Here is a 17,287-nt window from a genome sequence, read left to right on the forward strand (position 1 = left end):
ACCGGTGTTTTGTCTGCATAGGTGCAGTTTAAGGTACACTTGGATGTGACTTCAATATAATGGACTCTGAGCTTTAACCCTGAAAATGTGCAATCAAGATCAATAAGGGACATTAAAATGAAGATATGTTTATCTGAATTTAATAACAGCTTCATCTCTGATAGAAAATAGTATTATGTATTTGATTTTTTTTTTTTTGCAAGTTATCCTAAGCTGTATCTATGTTTTTTTTTTATATCTATAATGTTATCTTATTGACATTCTCACAATTGATCCATTTATTGAATCTGCCAGCAGTGACTGAAGCTAATATCACTGGCCATGATCTTTATAGCTATTTACAGCAGTAATAGCAGATGATATTGAATGCCACAGCAGTACTTTCGCAGAGATCAAAGTCAGTATTTACCAAGCGTCGGCACATAATTTTTCCCCCCATGATAATAATTAGCCCTCCAAATGGCTCCGTTAGATTACAGTCTTGATGATTGGTGAAGGAACCAAGGTAGATTATTGCTGTAAAACAAGAAGTTCAAACTTTATTGTCAAGGATTGTTGGAAAAAAGGAGTAGCCGGTCGTCTAGAGTCAAGGGCATTCGTTTCCAAACCAACTGCATGCAGTTTACCAGTATGGTTTGGCTGACAGTTTGATGGTCAAACCCACCTACCTATGCGGACTGGAATGCAATGGCTCAACAGTTTGTCCAAAGAAGTAATTTAATTCTGCAATACACAAGAAATGCCGAGATGTACCAAAACAGAAACATACTGGTCTTCCAAATACAGTAAATAGACAGATCTATGTAGACGTTCTTGTGATGGTCCTTGATTCGTAGCTTGTGTTGTAAATAGTCACAGTTGCATACTCATTCTTAATCACATAATGCAAGTAATGCTAATAAAACCAGTGGTCCACAAAGTCCACAAAATGTATTTGGCACATTTAGAATGATCCATATGCTTCATTTAACTTTATTTGAGCCGGGAACACACTGAGGAAAAGACCCAAAATGACTCTGATTTTACGACATCTTGAAGACGGTGGGGAGTAGAACAGCCCAGAACAGCGAGCAGTAGGGCCAGTTTTAAAGTCTTGGAGATTAGAAGTCAGATGTCTTTTATCAGTTGTTTAATTTTGTATGACTGGAATCTGCATAGAGCTGAAAGAGATCCTGTGGTCTGTGCTGGTTTATTCAGAAATCTGTATGGAAAATTTCAAGCATTTTATGCAGTTGTTAAATGTGTCATAGTTGTATCGTTAAGGGACTGCTCTTTTTTCTGAGGGAGGAGGGGGGGTTGCAAAATGGGGGAGGCGTGTCAAATAAATTTTTAAGCACTGGGGAGGGATTAAATTTTATCATAGCCACAAACTGTATAAACAGAAATGATCATACCTATATTTATATTTACTTTATCAGTCCATTTTGGCCTCCGTATCACATACTGAAACACACTTTGATGTTATTTTCTGCTTTCTGACTGGTCCCTGAAATGACTAAATAAAAAGAGAATCAAAGCAAACAAACAAAAAAACAGAAATTATGGCTGGATTTCAAATTCTGATGGTCCACGAGCACATCATGTGCGACTAATGGCTCATTTATGCTCCCTTTATGTACGAAAATAGATACACTCATTTTAAATGTTGTAAACTTCCCTGCCCTCATACGTCCATGCATCCTTCTGTTGGGATAAATATAGCCAATAGATGAAACAAGACGGCGGAGTCACAAGTTTCTCACAATAACAAACGAGGCGACGGTGATAATGTAGCTTCTAACAGAGGCAGGTTGAGGCGTAGATGGCGGTGTTCTGTGAGGCCATTAAATACATTGCGACATGTGGACGGAGAATTCTTTTCCCTGTATTACCAATTCATTTTGTTCTGTCATTTTTTAAAGGTATCCGTGGTCTCCTATGGTCATATTTCGCTTAGCCTGAGTGGGCGGAAGTTCGCTGCACAGATCAGCCTCTCATTGGGCGGAACGAGCCACCCGCTTAAGTCCCGCCCTACCACCTCCGGTTGTGTAGCAGTTTTCAACCGTTTTCAACACATCCTTTACTAATTTTTGCAATATTTTTGTGGGCGTGTTACACCAAAAACCTTTGCTGTGGCACCGCCCAGAACGATTGTGATTGGTTGAAAGAAATACAAGCAGCCGGGGCGTTTTTTCTCCAATCTTTAAGTGAGAGTCGGCCCAGCCAAACCTTTCTCAAGATCTTTCTCAAGAAAAGAAAGGTCTGGTGAGCAAGACAATATTTCGCTTGAAAGACACTACACTGTCTCCACACTCTTCAATCGTACAGCTCAGTTTCATCCATATCTGTAAGCTTTTAGCAATCGTTCACAAATATGGACGAAATGAAAGCAGAGTACGGACAGAAGGCTCCGTTCGTGTCCGTAACTAACACTGAGCATAAATGAGCCCAAAGGCTTCCATCTTAAAAATCACTTTTTTCTACATGTCTCGTTTAAAATTTGACCAAAAACAAACCAAAGCCACCCCCAGCCACCCTCCTCCTCTGATAAATAAAGAACAGTCCCTAGGGAGTTTTTTTAAGTCGTCCAGTGGGTTCCCGGCTGTCGGCAGATTTTGCACTTTTAACCCTGATGGGCCAGATTTAGATCTGCGAAACACAGAGAATGCAATGTAAACTAATCCACATCATGCAGCCATTACGACATGCATGTTTTTAAAATCTTTGTAAACCTTTGGCAGAATCAGTAGCCTTCCAGTCCACGTCATCTCAAGTGGATTTTGTAAACAAACAGGGCCTTAAATATACAGTATAACAGCAGAAATAATCGTGTGCAACAAGGTATACAGTACATCAATTTTTCCAGAAGTTGCAGGAGGTGATCTGATGTGTTTGGTCCCCACTCCTGTGCTCTTGTGCCTGGTAATCCGACCCAAAGTAATGCATAAGATGGCATACAGTCCAAAGATAGTCCCTCCAGAAGGATGGAAGGGGCTCTGAGCTCAGTCGTCTTCTTCCTCGTCGTCCTCTACGGGCTCTATGAGGATGCTGTGCTTCAAGCAGGTCTGGAGGTAGTTCACCACTGTCCGCTGGAAGTGCTGGATGCTGCGCGGCTCTCTCAGGACGTGGCCCTCGTCTGGGTACAGCTGCAGCGAGTAGTTGGCCTCAACCTTCACCAGTCGGCTCAGGAGCTCAGCGCTGTGCTGGAAGTGTACTCTCGCTTTGGGTAAACACAACCACCAATTAAAATTAGATTTGAAAAAATAAACAAAAAAATCAAAAGCAAAAAAATGGAAGAAAACCTTACCATCTGCGGTTCCATGTAGAATAAGGAAGTTCTCATCTTTCAGCTTGTTAACCTCCTCAAGCAAAGAGGCAGTCTGAGAACGACATAGCATCACAATATGAGTGGTTTATTAGGTACACTGAGCTAGAACTAATGCAGCCCTGCAAGAAATCCCACAGTCATAAAAGTTTAAATATTCATTTTTTGATGAAAATGTCAGACTGCATCAGTTTTGGGTAATAAACCTGAGTGTGTATCCACAGCCTCACCGAGTAAGCGTGCTCCTCCTTTGCTGGAAGGCCTAGATACCTTTCTGAGAATGCAGCACCTGAAAAAAGTAAAATAGTTTCATTCAAATACCTGAACTGTCTCTGCTTCTCCACAATTTCCATGGATCCAATGTTTTAATAGTTAATGACATGATTTCAACTCACTATAAAGCCTGAAGTCAGTTATTGGTGCCACGGCAGCCGTGCACTGAAACAGCTTATCTGTTGCAGCTAACATCTTGAGAGTTAAATAACCTCCAAATGCCTGAAAGGAGAAACATAAAAGTGCTACAATAAACAAGGAATTTTCATTCCTCTTACCTGTGGCGCTGTTTATCAGTCTAGATTTGTTTTGTGTGAGTTGTTGAGCGTTGGAGATATCAGCCGCAGAGATGTCGCTGTCTCTCAGATATAATGGAACTAGATGACACTCAGCTTGTGGTGCTCAAAGCGCCAAAAAATACATTTCAAAAACTCAACAGCAATGTCTCTTTCCAGACATCATGACCTGGTTATTCAAGATAATACACAGATCTTGTTGTGAGTAGTTTCATGTAGGAGCTATTGTCTCCTTACTGAACTACACCCGCCAACCGTATCACAGCGCTGAAGGAAGAGTGCATCTACTGCTAGCCTCTTGTCCATGAGTAGATGCACACCTCCTTTTCCGTGGTGTAGTTCAGTCGAAAACTAACTTAAACTGCTCACAACATGGTCTGTGGGTTATCTTGAGTAACCAGGTCATGATTTCTGAAAGGAGACATTGCTGTTGACTTTTCAAATGTATTTTTTTGGCACTTTGAGCACCACATGCTGAGTGTTATCTAGTTCCATTATATTGGAGAGAAGGCAGACCTCACTACGGCTGATACCTCCAACACTCTGCAACTCACACTAAAAATATCTAGACTGATAAATAGCACTACAGTTAAGAGAAGAAAACTGTCTCTTCAGTTTTGTCAGTAGGAATGTTGAGTTTCCAAATCTGTAAAAATGCTGTCACCTTGCCGTAGAGGACCATCCGGCGATCGTCAATGTATGGTAGTTGCATCAACAACCTGTGTAAATGTCATAAAGTCCTGTTAGTTAACCAACTTACAGGCATTACTCTCATGTGTCAACCATTTATGTTGTTGCATAACTGCACTGACTCTACAACTCCCAGATAATCTTTGACTCTGATTGAGCCAAGCTTGCGTGAATCCACAGCGGTGGTCTTCTGTCCACGTCCGACCCCACTCCTGCCGTCCACCCAGGCCAAGGCCACATTGTGTGTGCCGGAGAGGACCTGAGGCCAGTCGAGGGCGAATTCCTCTGTCACTGACTGACTGCCGGGCACACCGTCCCTGAGAGACAGGACAAACAGGATCAGCCGGTATGGTGACAGATATTGGGTGTGGAAGAGGGAGGAAAAGGTCAGAAAAAGGTCAGAGATCACAGGATGGAAAGCAGGTGACGTTGAATAACTCCTGTTGAGTGACGCTTACACAATGATGAGGAGAGGGTGCAGGTTGGCCTCGTAACCCTGAGGTAGAGATAATTTCAGGTGTAGGTCTAAAAGGAAAGAAAACAGAGGTCAAACGAGATCAGACACGTCAGGGTTGCTGCTCTGCCTGAAATACATCTGAACCTCTGACACACATTGCCTGAAGACATCATTTTTGTTTTAAACGTTTTCTAAAATGTTAGATTTAAAAATGCAAACCAGACATTATGGCAAATAATATGCGCTTAAATTTGAGATCAGAAATCTGAACACTGTATTAAGCCAGGCTCAACATTCTTGTTTCATTTTGCTGACATATTAGAGTCAAAGATGTTCATAGAGTGAATTTTTGATATATCTTTATCACTGAACAAATCAGTAAATACTGTCAACAGCCTTAACTACACCCTTTAACCCTCCGTGAAAACCTTCAGAATACAGATAGGGATAAAATGGGAAAGTTTGGTGTGTGTAAGAGCTACTCGAGTGAAGATTTCTCACTCAGAGTGTGAGAAAAACCCATTTTGAGAGAAAGACCTTTCAAGGTATGTACTGCAAAATTCCACACATTTTTGAACAAGAAATAGGACACTAAAGGTGAGTTGGGTAAAAATTTAGCTAATAGATGTCACCACAAATCTTCCCCAGTTGTTTACTTACATTTTTTGTATCACAAGTTTTCTGAAATGATGTTTAAATATGCAAATGATGCATGATCTAAAAATAAAATCTGCCCTTTTTAAATACATTTCCAGAACAGAAATCTAAACCAAAAGAAACACCTAAATGTGTATTTTAGATATTTTCTTTCCACTAATCTAAAAGAAGCCAAATAGCCCAAAATCTCAAAATTGACCACTGCAGCTGCAGTGCGTACTTGGGAGTCAAACAACAAATTACGTGAATTGGAGCACAGCCTCAATTCTTTATCTAAACATGAACAAACATGCACAGCCACTCTGGAAGAATACTTGGCACTGGTCCTTGAGGGCAGACATGACTAATTACTTAATCACCAAATAGAGAAAATTAGTTGGTACTTAACTTATTTGTCCCTTCCAGACTGAGATACTTGCAGCCGGTGCTTAATGTAGTCTGACTGCTTGATGAGGGCACTTAAGGTGATCTGTAAATGTGCGTATTTGTGTGGCCATTGTTCTCAATGCCAAACCCAGTGGCGTAAGGTCACTATGATGGGCCCCAGTGCTCGCTGTCATGCACATATCGTCTTGTCACGTGATCAGAGACTTGACATTGGATAACATCAACACACAAAATACCCAGCAATGATCACTGCATATCTGTATACGACAAGAAATACCCCAAAAAAGAAATTAATAAAGTATTGAGTTCTTTTTTGAACACAGGCATAATGTCAAGGCAGCAATCACTCATAAGGGGCCTTCTCTAACCACTCTCTCTAGGGCCCCCCCCACCTCACAGGCCCCAATGCAACCGCCTTGCCTGCACTGTCTGTATCTACGCCCCTGCGTCACGACAGCCACCATCTCCTTCACCCCCTGATGAATGAGTCAGCTTAAGCCTAGTTCACATTACACAATTTTCACCACAATTTTGACGTCACAGAGGATCTTGAGAGCCACCTTGAGTCAGAGCTGAGTCAGCAGATAGTCCGCCAAGAAGACTCCTCATGTGTGAACAAGCCTACAAGCAAGTCACCCCCTCGTCTGTGACTGGGACTGGATATCTGGCATGCCAGAAAACTGGAGAAGTCTGACACGACTGACAAAGATCATCAGCCAATGAGAGGCGGGATACGTCCCACGTCAGCACGCAGGAGGATGGAAGAAATGCGCGGAGGACAAGCCGCAGGGTTGCCAGGTCCGCTTATTAGCCGCAACTTTGGGCTTGTTTCTAAAGTGGAGTTGCTTATTTGGGCTTGCTCTCTAAAAGTCACCTTTCTCCATATATCCGTCTAATTAGGTATTTAAACGCATGATAGTCGCTTCTTTTGGGCTTATTTCCATAGCCTTGGTTGCTTGTTTCTCCCAAGATCTGGCAACACTGATAAGCCAGCGAGCAACAACAATGGCGGCGTCCACAGGATCATGGGGAGTGCGTTGTGTTTGGACCCAGGCCCTGGAGGCAGATCTGATTCAACACTGGAAAGGGTATCCATGCCTTTACAATGTGTCGTCTCCAAGTTAAAAAACGTAGTTTGGTGATGTCACCGCATTATCGGGGGCTCTGTCCGCGAGCGCTCGGTGGAGAATTCTTGTGGTGTGCACACACATGTGGTAATGCAGTTGGTGAGACTCCCGCTGACAGAAACACATGTCGCCAGGTATGAACACTCAAAAGATTACGATAGTCTTGACGACGCAAAATCAGGGTGAAAAACGTTTAATGTGAACTAGCCTTTACAGACTGCGTCACTTTAGAAACACTGATTTGATATGATATCTATAAAATGTAAAAGGTAACATATTCATGGTTTGCAGAAATGTCCAATGCCAACATTTTCCACTGCCTCTATGGGCCCCCACCTCACAGGCTCCAGTGCAACCACCCTGCCTGCACTGTCTATATTTACACCCCTGTTCAAACCACATAAAATGTTTTCTCTGCTTACCATGGTTTTCTGCTGGGAGTGTCCTGAACAGAGTCTCAGGGAGCCTCTTGTCCTCCAGAGCTCTAGACAGAGGGCTGTTATCCTCCAATACGACGTATCCTACAGGAGATAAAACACCAGTGTGTCAGACTGTAAGACTTAACATCAAAACGCACACACAAGGCTGTCACATTGCAGGCCAAATCCTCATCATCTCCATTTACACAGCTTTAACTGAGAGCCACAGACAGAGGGCAGTGTTCACATGCTTGGAATTGATGATTTTATAATGTGGTATACTTGAATACATCCCCCTCTGGAGGCGGTAGCAGGAAACTACAGACAGCCTGTGTGTCTGGGAACTGTGTGTGTGTGTGTGTGTGTGTGTGTGTGGTTATGCCATTAGTTAGACAAGCAGTTGTAACACTCACTGGAGGGGTCCTTTGTACTGTGAACCGTCACTTTAGGGATTCCTGGGCCTGGGGAGTTTTTCAAAAGAAAACATCATAGAATCAACTGTCTGAGCAGCGTGAAGCTTGAAAGCACATTCGCTCGTGTGTGTGTGTCTGTCCCATTTACCTAGACAGTAGAGGGTGAAGTGGGTTTGATTGGGGCTGAATTCAGCTCTAAAGAAGCGACATCCATCTATGAGGTTACAGGAGACGCAGTGGCGCTGAAACACTCCATCCAGGTCCACACTTAGAAATAAAGAGAAAAAGGATTATTGACCACACGTTAGAAGAATAGGACAGCCTAAAGCAGTTTGATTTGCTCCAGGAGAAGGTCAATTAATTGCCGAGATATTAAGGAAAAGTGTCAGTGTCTTGAGACAAACTATTCCAGCAGTTGACTTTTAAGAAACAAATGGGGTTCAATAAGACTCGACATAAAAGCCGTTATACAGATTGCTCTTTGAGACAGTGTCGAGTCTCTAAATGACCCTCTCTGCTCCACTGCTTACAAATTTCATACAGGATTAATCACAGACTGGGTTTAAACAAGCCATCGTCCCTCCTCCATAATATTGTGCTATCTCCTGAAGCCTAAAGCTATGTAAGCTAATAAAAAGATATGAAACCTCGGAGGTTGATGGGAAAACAGACAAGTGAGTTCATCACAGTGGGGACCATAAGTCTCAGTGGTTCTTGTCAACAGAGAAGTGTTTTTTTCCTGTTATGAATGTGTCAATTGAGCCCCGGGCCTCGAGCATCTACAGCACACAAGAATAAAGATTCACATGTCAACACATTAGTGCGCAGTTAGTCTTCTGAATGCTTTTTTAGCCATGCTAGCAGCCTGGCTCCAGGGCCATGGTGATATTGGATAGTCGGTCCCCCACTTTGGACAAAACTGAAATATCTTAAAAACTGCTGGGTAAAGAGACCTGAAATTTGGTGCAGATATCCAAAGTGTCCATAGGATGAACCTTAGAGGCCGTTTACACGTGGCTGGCATTTCACCATCTCCGTTTTCAAAAAGATCTTCGTTTACACTTGCACATGCCCTTCATATACACAAGAGCATGCCAAACCTGTAGGTGGCAGTGTAACGAGATGCTCAAGCCTTCCATGTATCCATTGTCACCATAGCAACATAGGTCGCAGTTTTGACACAGGCGCAAGTTCCGGCGCATACTGTGACGTCGGCTGCCTATAACTCTGTTTATCTCCGTTTATCTCAGTTTACATGCAAACGTGCAACCGGAGTTTTCCAAAATCTCCACTCTGGCCGGAGTTTTTAGAAAGACTTGTTTTCAGGGGAGAAATCTCTGTTTGCTTGTAAACGAGGGCACAAACGAAGGAAGATGTCTCCGTTTATCAAAATCATCGTGTACGTGTAAACGGCCTCTTAGTGAATTTAATGATCCTCCGACTTTTCATCTGGCACCACCAGCAGATCAAAGTTTTCACTTATTCACTGAAATCTGAGTATCTTCAAGATGGATTGGCACACATCTTTTAAAGACATTTATGGTTCCCAGACAATGACTCTTAATGACTTTGGCAGTGGTGCCCCAATAAATTCTTCATAGGGTTGGCCAGATGGGACCAGTACAGTTAACATTTTGAGTTCCACAACAATCCTGTTTAAATGTCTTATATATCTGTATATACATGTTAGGGGATTCATTATTCTTCAAATAAGCTGGTTCTCTTTTTCCTTTAAAGACAAATATACAGCTTTAATTTGATGGAGTACATTGATTGTAAGGAACAAAGCATTTACTGGGAATAAGTCTTCTCAAGTTTAGAGGATAATCTTGAGGCGAAAGTTCAAAGGGCCCCTTTGAATATGCCCATGCCAGTTTTTCACTTGCCAAAATTTAGCCTAACTTTGGAGTGTTATTTAGCCCCCTTCCCGACAAGCTGTGCAAACGATGCCTTAGGTTGTATAGTTTCACAAGATACCACTACCTTAAAAAATGAGCATGTCACAGCCTTCTAAAGCCTCTGAATGTTCCTGTAACGCCACCATGAGATTCACGTGTAGTTTTGAGTTAAATATCTCAACAATCATTGAATGGAATGGATGAAACTTATTATCTGGCACCATCATCAAGTCTTTTTTGTCCAATACTTTGTTTTATAACCAAATACCTGCAAAACTAATGACATTCTCAGCTGTCATAAGCCTCAGGTGCACTTTGCGTTTAGTGGTAATTATCAAATTGCAAGTCACACCTGCTACACTTCAGGATGTTACCACTGTTATGAAGAGCATGTTAGTATGCTGATGTTAGCATTTAGCTCAAAGCACTATGGTGCCTTGGCTGTAGACTCTTGTTTTACGTCAATAACAAGACAAGCTAGTAATAAACCAGCTGTGGTGCTGATGCTATGCTAGCTTTCTGTGTATTGCGATGCACACAGAGATGCAATGGGGCAGTGAAATTTGATGTTAAAATGGGGCTTGGACAGTGAACAAAAGCCTGAATATTTTTTGACTGAATACAAACATGACATTCAGTTGAGGTGCTTTGTGGAAGCTAATCAGACCCCAGGGAAGCCGCTCAGTGGCCAGTGGCCACTTGTGGTATTGCAGCAAAATAATGCCCTGCATTTTCCCAATAGACCACCGTTGTAAAAGAGACGTCGGTGAAACTGTTGACAGGACACCTCCAACTGCAAGTAAGATCAATCATGAATCTTTCTGTTGTGAATTTTGAGTCATGGTGGTTTTATATTTGTAAAACTTTCCTCAAGCCGAGAAAAGCGATTAAAAAAATCGAAGTTGTCATCACATTGTAAAGTCTATAAGCCAAGCGGGAACCCGCGGGTGGGGCCAGTGGGAGAAAAACTACTGTGCATAATAAGTGGGCTGCGTATGGCAGACGTTAATCGAAAAGTTAGAAAACATGTTTGGTGTATGGGCCAGGCGAGCAACTCCACTGGAATGAATAGGCGCCATCTTGGGGTCCGATATCTAGTAATTATCACTTTAATGGTGACTCAGCGATAATGTAGCTGGTCACGCTGTTGATGTGTCACTTGTAGTGTGAACACAGAATTACGAATAATGCCTGTATTGTGTCTTTTTTATAGTTTTTTTTTTTTATACAGAAACTGTACTCTCATTTTTCACAGTAAGGCATGCTTACCTGTAAAGGTGTCTGCTTTGTCTGGATTCCTCTGTGCTCAGGAAATAGCTGATGGTGAGAAAAACGAACCACAGACACAGCAAGTTAGTCAGCACTATTGAAGAACTGCAGATCACCTTTGGCTCTCTTAACTTCATCATAATTATTCTGGTTATCAATTATTCATAGCAATAATACACAGATTTACATAGTTCAGCATGCTAATAAATTCACTTCATTACGTTTTAATTTGTAAAGCACCATTAGTGGCGGTGCATTAAATCAATTGTGAAGCGGATGTGCATCACATGCCGACTATCCACCTCCATATGAATATGAGTGGAGTACTGTGAGGCAGACAGACTTGTGTGGAGGCAGATAACAGTATTAGTATGTGGGCTTTGGAGCTGCAAACGTCTGACTAGATCAACAATCGACTTTCCTTGATTCTCTGTGATGCTCACACCTCAGTCAGTCGGTTCATGAGGGGTTTCTGCCCCCAGCTGGATAAAGACAGATTTAAGTGATAATCTGCTCTGTTCAAGTGTAAGTAATCCTTTAGCCTCCTCAGTGGCAAGGCATTGCCACGAGCACAGTCAGGGTTAAAGCCGTTTCCTTTGGCTTTTTAACGGAGATCAATGCTACATGTTAAAATGGCCCTTTTAGTTATTTTTAAATAGGCAATCTTGTGTGTACTACTCACTCAGAGTCTGGCCTAACAAAGGAATTTGCTCTCAGCTTACGGCAAGAGATGATCATTTTAATGATGGCCACTATTCAACCCTAACCCCTCCCAAACCCCCCCTCCTGTCACTTGTACATTCATAGTAAGGCGCCGCAAGCTGTTAAAGGTGCTGAAAGGTGATTCACTGCGGCTCTCACATACATTTTTCCAGCCTTCTCGTCAAGGGCGCAGAGCACGGTGACGTCCCAGCTCCCCGATGTCAGGAAGCGAGGGGGGACGGAGGGGATGGCAGGCTGTGTTACACAGAGAAACAGAGATGAAGAGCAATGTAGAAGCAGGCAGATATACAGAATAAAAATAGGTGCAGCGATACAGCAAGTGTGTGTCGGAGACTGGGGGAAAAAACTGAAGATAGGTTCATAAAGTTAAACCACATGCAGGCACTGATGGCTACAGAGAGAGCTCAGAAACAGTACTTTTAAAAATTGTTCACTCTGACATTTAAATTAGTGAGACACGGGAGCAAGGGCTTAGGTTTTGTTTTTACATTTGGGGGGACACACATAAAACGGAGGGTTTGGGGGTCCTTTTGAGCTTCAAAACCTTAATTTCCTGCATTCTGGTGATAATCAATTTATGGTGGAAATGTTTTTAATTTCATCAAAATTAAAGTCTTCTACTACTTGCATGTATGTTGTAAATATTGAGGGGGTTGTGTCCCCTGTGTCCCAACTGAAATCTTCACTTATGGCAATTACTATTCTAGTATAAGGCAGACCATCACAAGCAAATAAGTGTAAGTGTATTTCCCAAAATGTCCGACTACTCTATCAAAGCCAGTCTTACAAAAAGCACTTCATTTACTCAGGGAAATAGATGTTGGATGTTGTCTAAAAAATAAAGTTTATTTAAATGGGAGGATCACCCCAGACCCCATACAGATATCCAAGCAAAGCCCCTGGTGTACTCAAATCCTAGAAACGCCTCTGCCCTTCTTACTGCCGAATGCACTCAAAAAAGAAACACATTCTCATCTATAGAACGTTTCCAAAAAAAAAAAAAAGCATCATTAAACATTTTTAATTGCCCCGCTGGGGATGAATAAATTGGTAAATTGAAATGAAGTGAACTGTATTTCCTCCATAATATAAAGGGCAAACGACCATAAAAGTATTAATGGGTGAAATGACTCCTTAGATAAAGGTGGTGTTTTAGCAATAAGGGAGAAAAACAAATGCAAACAAATTGCTTCAATAATAAGAGAGGCGGAGGAGGAGGATGCAGAGAAGGGGGAGAAGGAGGAGATCGTAAGCAAACCAGTCATTAAGGATCTGTACTGCTGAGATCTGTAATCACACTGTTTTATGTGACCCTCTGTTGAAATGTTAATGACCACTTTTGTCTGAAATCATTCAAGGATGACTTTAGGAAGTAAAAGTTAACTGCACTCAGAACTGACCTGGGCTGAGAGGCCGGCGATGTGGTGAAACTCTCCACGAGCGCCCTGTTTCGCTGGCAGGACTGTATAGAACACAGAGCCGTCTGCTGAAAACAGCGGCACATCCTGTTGGAGAAAAGTATTGGGTTAAAAAAGAAAGACAGTAGTGGTAAACAGGGGAAATAAAACATTGTGAAACATGAGGAACACATACCTGTCGTTGGTTTTGCATTATGTCCATGGCCATTTTGTGCTTCTGTTGATTTAAAATCACATAATATGGAGAAATGTGTTAGAAGCCCCATTAATAAAGCTAAAGCTATTCAAGCAGCATTGTCTAAATAAAGCTTTTCATGTTTATTAATTATTAAATAGAGAAATAATAAAACACTGGCAATGGCATACTGAAATCTGTGAGGATTAACAGAAAGGGAACAAGCAATAAAGCACTGCAGTACATCACTGAGAATTCTTCTCATGCAGCAAAATGACCTTAAATATTAATCCGGCCAGTAGACATTTGAGAGCTTAAGGAAATCAATCCTAACTCCCAACACAGCGTAAAAGAAGCACAAATTCTATTAAAGCCGTATATTGCAGCGGCAGCCGTTTGTGGCTTACTAATGTGGAACGACTGATGACCGCTCACCTCCGAGCAGGCCCCTGTGGTAGCCTCGCACACGCAGAGCACTGATTGGTTCTGGGCTCGATTCAGCCAACGAACCGCGAGGCGTGTGCTGCTGATCCAAGTCACCATGGAGATGTAGCTGTCTCTGAAGAGGCGATGCAGAAAATGATACACGGGGAGAGTGATTGGAAAGTGGTGCATAGGAGTGGAAAAAAAGAAGATGTGAGTTATAATATCTGACAGGTGGTGTCTAACGTCTTTAAGGTTTATTCTGTTTTTATATTCATCACAAAGATGTAGTACCTGGCCCTGAGGGAGTCAGGAGGCATCATCTCCAGAGTGTGAGCTGGACCATAAAGATTCACCACAAACAGACTGACTGATGGAATACTTGAGCCAGCCTGTGAGCACAACAAAGAGAAAGAAATGAGCAATTAAACTAAATGTTAAGAGTTTTAGCAATGCTAGCAGCAATGGAACTGCTGATCTGTCAGTCTACCACTTTGGTCCTGTCTGACAACTATTTGATGCATTGCCATGAAATTTGGTGCAGATGTGCCCAGTGCCCAAAGACAGAATCCCATAGACTCTTGTGATCCTTTGACTTTACCCTTAGCCCGACTAGCAGGTCAAATTTTTCAGTTATCAAGTTAAATAAGTCATCATCTCCTGGATTGAACGGCACAAGATTTTGTTTACAGACAATCATGGTGCCAAGAAGATTAACTGTAGGGATCGCCTGACTTTTCTTCTCTTGCCACCATGAGGTAGACTTTTAGGTTTGAGTGGTTGTTTCAACTGAATACCACAAATCAATAATTTACAAGATTTAAATTTCATCTTACTGCCCTTTTTGACCCTCGCTTCAGATAAGGAAAACTCCCACCAAAAAACCCGCAAACAGGAAAAAAATGGAAGAAACCTCTGGAGTAGCAACTGAGGGTGGATCCCTCTCCAAGGACGTGCAACTGGGACAGACATTCATGTTCCCCTGGTGGTTTTACATTTGTAAAACTTTCCTCAAGCCAAGAAAAGCTATTTAAAAATCTGTGATGTCATCACAATGTAAAGTCTATGAGCTAAGCAGGAACTTGCGGGAGGGGCCAGCGGAAGAAACACTACTGTGCATATTCAATGGGACGCGTATGGCGGAAGTTAACCCAGAACCTAGAAAACACTTTTGGCCAATGTACCAGGCGGGGTAAAAACTTTGCATTTTAATTTGTCCAATACTCTGGTTTAGAACCAACTTAAAACCAACTTGCACCAACTTGAACTCCCAATAGACTCAGCTGTACTTAATGTTTAGTGTTACTTAGCAAATGTTAGCACATTAACACACTAAACTAATATTGTAGGAACCATTTTTGTTTGTTTTGTAAAAGAAATACACGGCAGGGCAGTTCAAGTTTTTCCTTCCTCAACAGAAACAGACACAGATGTGTGACATGAGGTCATAAGCAAGCTATGCGCTAAACGATTTTGTTTTTTGATGTCAAACAAAGGTCTAAATTGTTTTGAATACTCTGAATCAACATTCTGCAGGTTTTTGTTACAAATATAAGCACTGCACAATCACATGCACTCCATTCACTCATTTGCACTGTTGCAACCAATAACTGTGAAGTATATAAAGATGGACAATAAGACTGCTCCCCAAAAGTGAAGCCAAAATGTTTTGATCGCCCCCTGGTGGCTGGCTGCAGTAAAGGTCATATAGCCTGCCCCCTCCATGTTAGCGGATGGGACATGGCCCAAACTGAAAAATCAAAGTAAATGTCAAATAAATTTTTGCCAAATTTGATTTCTGTCATCTTAGGTAGTTCTTATCTTGTAATTGTATGATCAGCTGTTCGTTCTTCTGATACATTTGGTGTTAATTAAATATTTGTTGCTATAAAAAGAGGGTGTTAGATCATGACTGACAGCTGTGTGTGGCAATTGGTGTGTTCGGGAACTCAGTACTGCAGAGATCGCTACTGCGCAGACTCTTGTACAAAATGCTACAACAGTTAAAAATGGCAGCGCTCCTATCTAAGATATTTTGGCTTCATTTTTGTACAGTGAGAGGAAGTGGATACGCATTGTCAATCTTTATATACAGACATTGACTGGACGCCATGACAAATACTGTGAACATGTGAACATTACACCTGCTAAACAGCAGAATGTTAAGTACAGCCTTACAGAGCTGCTGGTGTGGCGATAGAGATTAATCTTGTTTCAATCCATTTTTACCTTGGGGTAGGGGAAAAGGACGTTGGAGGGATAGAGGCCACCCAAGAAGTGAGGTATTTCCATCACAGGTGTGTTAGAGTTGTTGATGGTTAGGTATGCCAGCCGGGCCCCGTCCACAGACCACCAGTGAGCCACATATGTCAAGAGCACTTCCTCTGTTTTAAGAGACAATATAGGTTGTTTTGTCAAACTTAAAGCGTACACCTGCTGCTCATGATTGTTGTTGTCAGCTCTGTTTTGCAGATGCTTCACTCTGCTTCTCTCCTCTAAGTGCTGGAAAACAACCTACCTTCATAAGTCCAGTCAGAGAGCCCGTTCACCACAGTCTGCTCCAGGTCGGTGGTTGTGAGACGCAGGGCTTTGCTGGTCACACTCGGCTTGTAGTAGATATCTCCGTCAAACACATAGGCCTGGCATAAGCGGCACAGACACACAGCGCCAATCCATTATATCAAAGACAGTGCGCTTGAAGGCTTCATAGCTGGCCACCCGAATCGAGTGTCGGACGTCGTCCAAGAGTAAATGAATCATCGGCCAGCATACACGTAAGTGAGAGCCAATACGTCTTTACTTGCCAGTTAATATGCTGCAGATGAACACTGACATAGCAGCAAAAGCCAATTACATTACAGGGAAGGTAGATGAATTATATTATGAGTGTAAAACAGGCCCATTATAGCAACACGGTCTCTGCAATAACCTCATAGCTGGAGTTCATCTCATAATGACAGAAACATGATATCATTGATGTTATTGTTATGAAAATGATGTCAAACTACTTCACCATTATGGATGGTAATGGCTGAGAAAATGTCCTTTTCATATTGACAGGTATAGCTGATTCAGATGACAGAGACAGACAACACATTGATCAGGTAAATGAGAAAGTGTCTGGCTCACCAGCTGGCTCCCCTGAGGCCCCCAGGAAGCATACTGTAGCGCTGCTTTCTCCCTCTCCAGAGGGTTAAGCTCCAGCAGCTCCCTGGAACACACACAAACACTCAGACATAAGCCCTCCGTTAGGGACCAGTGTCCCATTTAAAGCCCTCTGAGGTCCATCCATGCCCTGGCCCTGAGCTTGAGAGAGACACTTCACTGTGAGGACAAAAGAGCAAGATGCAGAGAGGGA

General features: G+C 42.3%; 1 protein-coding gene across 1 annotated transcript in view; it reads right to left on the reverse strand.

The window, feature by feature from the left end:
• Window positions 1-445: 445 nt before the first annotated feature.
• LOC125892146 (inactive dipeptidyl peptidase 10) overlaps window positions 446-17,287 on the reverse strand; it is a 37,811-nt gene continuing 20,969 nt past the window's right edge. Inside the window, exons 8-26 of the mRNA XM_049581938.1 lie at window positions 17,059-17,140; window positions 16,448-16,568; window positions 16,159-16,313; window positions 14,224-14,321; window positions 13,942-14,065; window positions 13,507-13,548; window positions 13,314-13,418; window positions 12,056-12,147; window positions 11,191-11,238; window positions 8,172-8,290; window positions 8,024-8,071; window positions 7,614-7,712; window positions 5,022-5,088; window positions 4,686-4,880; window positions 4,538-4,592; window positions 3,700-3,799; window positions 3,535-3,593; window positions 3,287-3,359; window positions 446-3,199 (exon numbers count right to left, since the gene is read on the reverse strand). Coding sequence (XP_049437895.1) covers window positions 2,982-3,199; window positions 3,287-3,359; window positions 3,535-3,593; window positions 3,700-3,799; window positions 4,538-4,592; window positions 4,686-4,880; window positions 5,022-5,088; window positions 7,614-7,712; window positions 8,024-8,071; window positions 8,172-8,290; window positions 11,191-11,238; window positions 12,056-12,147; window positions 13,314-13,418; window positions 13,507-13,548; window positions 13,942-14,065; window positions 14,224-14,321; window positions 16,159-16,313; window positions 16,448-16,568; window positions 17,059-17,140 — 1,900 coding nt within the window. The 3' untranslated portion in view covers window positions 446-2,981. The remainder of the gene's footprint in view (window positions 3,200-3,286; window positions 3,360-3,534; window positions 3,594-3,699; window positions 3,800-4,537; window positions 4,593-4,685; window positions 4,881-5,021; window positions 5,089-7,613; window positions 7,713-8,023; window positions 8,072-8,171; window positions 8,291-11,190; window positions 11,239-12,055; window positions 12,148-13,313; window positions 13,419-13,506; window positions 13,549-13,941; window positions 14,066-14,223; window positions 14,322-16,158; window positions 16,314-16,447; window positions 16,569-17,058; window positions 17,141-17,287) is intronic.

The sequence above is a fragment of the Epinephelus fuscoguttatus genome, linkage group LG7, assembly GCF_011397635.1.
Source record: "Epinephelus fuscoguttatus linkage group LG7, E.fuscoguttatus.final_Chr_v1".
NCBI lineage: Eukaryota > Metazoa > Chordata > Actinopteri > Perciformes > Serranidae > Epinephelus > Epinephelus fuscoguttatus.